Source organism: Pelecanus crispus, chromosome 1 (genome assembly GCF_030463565.1).
Source record: "Pelecanus crispus isolate bPelCri1 chromosome 1, bPelCri1.pri, whole genome shotgun sequence".
Taxonomy (NCBI): Eukaryota; Metazoa; Chordata; class Aves; order Pelecaniformes; family Pelecanidae; genus Pelecanus; species Pelecanus crispus.
In genome coordinates this window covers 58,893,002-58,894,979 of record NC_134643.1, presented here as the reverse complement: position 1 = coordinate 58,894,979, position 1,978 = coordinate 58,893,002, and the positions used below count along the sequence as shown (strand labels likewise).

Here is a 1,978-nt window from a genome sequence, read left to right as displayed (position 1 = left end):
ACAGGTGCACAATTTCTAGAGACTTCGGATTTCTGGCCCAGGTAGTGGCTACCTCTAAAAGAAGAGGAAGGAGGACCCTAAGGAGCTTCTGTCCACTGAAATTATGTGCACTAGCACGCGGATCTCTGCTCCTAACCTTCCCCCACCTCACTGAGAAGGGGCAAAGGAAGCAGATGGAATGCAGGTACCACAAGGGCTGTGCTCACCTCTGGTTCTGGCTGGTACAGCTGCAGGAAGGGATGGGCACATTGTTTAAGAGTGCTGCATCCCGTGCTGCTGTGCTTCCTCCTGGCTCCCACACGGGAGCTCAAGTCAGCCAGAACAGTGGCACAGTGTCTTGCGCAGAGCCCACCACAGCTGGACCTTGCAGCTCAGAGCCTGGGAAACATTTGCTGCTGGCTCTGCAGTACCAGAACAGAGCATCAGCAGCTAAAACTAAATCACTACCTGCAATTTGTACTTGATAACAAGAAAAGTATTTCCATGAAAGAACGAAGGCTATGAATCTGAACACACACATCTGAGCACGTGAGAGCAAATGGTTTTAGTATAGACTGTAGTGGGAGACCAGTCATCTCAGCCCATACACTCATCCGTAGGACCCACACAGAATTGAGCTCATAACTCTTTTTCTGCTTCAACTTCAGAAATTTTGCCAGTAGTTTTAAGGACCTCAGCAACAAAATGCAGTGACTCCGCTCCAGAGGTGAGCTGTCTGATGGACCAGTTTGCTCCCGTTATTATCTTGTGGAGGTTCTGCAAAGCAAAGCTTATGTTGTGCTTCACAGCCCCCAGGTCGGTTATTTGGCTCGCTCTCAGGTTTTCGTTCTCCACCTTGGAGCTCTCCAGCTCTCCCTGGAGAAAAAAGATCTCCTGCTTCAGATTCTCCACATTGCTTTCTGCCTCCAGAGCCCGCTGGGTCATTAGCTGGAGACTCCGCTCAGTCCACTGAACAAAGGACTGGAGCTCTTGGACTTCCCTCTCCTCTTTGGCCAGGCTGGCCTTCAGCTGCCTCTCCAGCCTTCGCACCGTGCACGCCTGGCTCTCTAAGGAGCTCTGCATGCTCCCGACCACCCTCCTGAGCATGGCGTTCTCCTCCCTGAGCACATCGTTGGTCAGCTGCAGGGATGGCAACTCCCTGTCCCCGATGGCCTCCTCATGCAGCATGTGGGGCTTTTCTCCCCTGGTGCACTCTGGGTGCCCCAGATAAGGGTCAGTGGTGTGGGCCCATGGGGCAAACGCATCCATCCCCAAGTGCTTGCCCATGCCATACTGGAAAGAGTCATAGGGGCTGCACAGTGGCGTACTGGCAGCTCGGGACATGTGCGACCTTTGATGCCCAGGAAGGTGATAGGTCCTGGTCCAGCTGTGGTCCTCATCTTCAGACAAGCTGCCAGGCATTTCTGTGTCTTTGTAAAATGGTTCCTGAAGCTCCTGAGCTTCCTCCTCAAGCTCCAGTGTATGCTTGGCCAACGTCTTGGCATATATTCTATTTTTCACTCCTTCGTCTTTCACCATGTAAGAGTGCCTGGGATTTAGGGAAAATGGGATGGGTTCCCCCAGATCTTCCACCTGACTGTCACCTGAGCTGTCATGGCTCTTGCACTGGGGTGGAGGACATGCAGAGTGGCAGGGGTAGCTGAATTCGTCATCATTGTCATCGTTATCATCATCATCTTCCAAGCCTTGAGATTCTGGGCAGACCCCCTCCATTGTCCCAGAGGTGCCAAGCAGCCATGACATTTTTCAGAATGCTTTGGGCTGCAGCAAGCGGAAGGATCCAATTTATCCTCCTGGAGCCCAGATCACGCAGGCAGGTGACACTGACAAGCAGTGTGCCAACTTCTGCAGCTTCAGCGATGCTCGTGGGGGAAGAGGCAGTCACTGAAATCCCTCCATTTAGATCGCTGGGGTGTGGGGGAGGGAGCGGAGGGGAGGACCAGGCATCTCTGTGTCTTTGCTATGGGGAGAACCGGAA

At 53.1% G+C, this 1,978-nt stretch overlaps 1 protein-coding gene across 1 annotated transcript; it reads right to left on the bottom strand.

Moving 5' to 3' along the window:
- Positions 1 to 618: 618 nt before the first annotated feature.
- Positions 619 to 1,743, bottom strand: ENTR1 (endosome associated trafficking regulator 1). Its single transcript, XM_009481384.2, has one exon. It carries the CDS (start codon positions 1,741 to 1,743, stop codon positions 619 to 621), a length of 1,125 nt encoding a protein of 374 aa, XP_009479659.2.
- Between the last annotated feature and the right edge of the window lie 235 nt (positions 1,744 to 1,978).

Coding starts and splice junctions, on each gene's coding strand:
- ENTR1 (XM_009481384.2), bottom strand. CDS start 1,743: ATGTCATGGCTGCTTGGCACCTCTGGGACAATGGAGGGGGTCTGCCCA.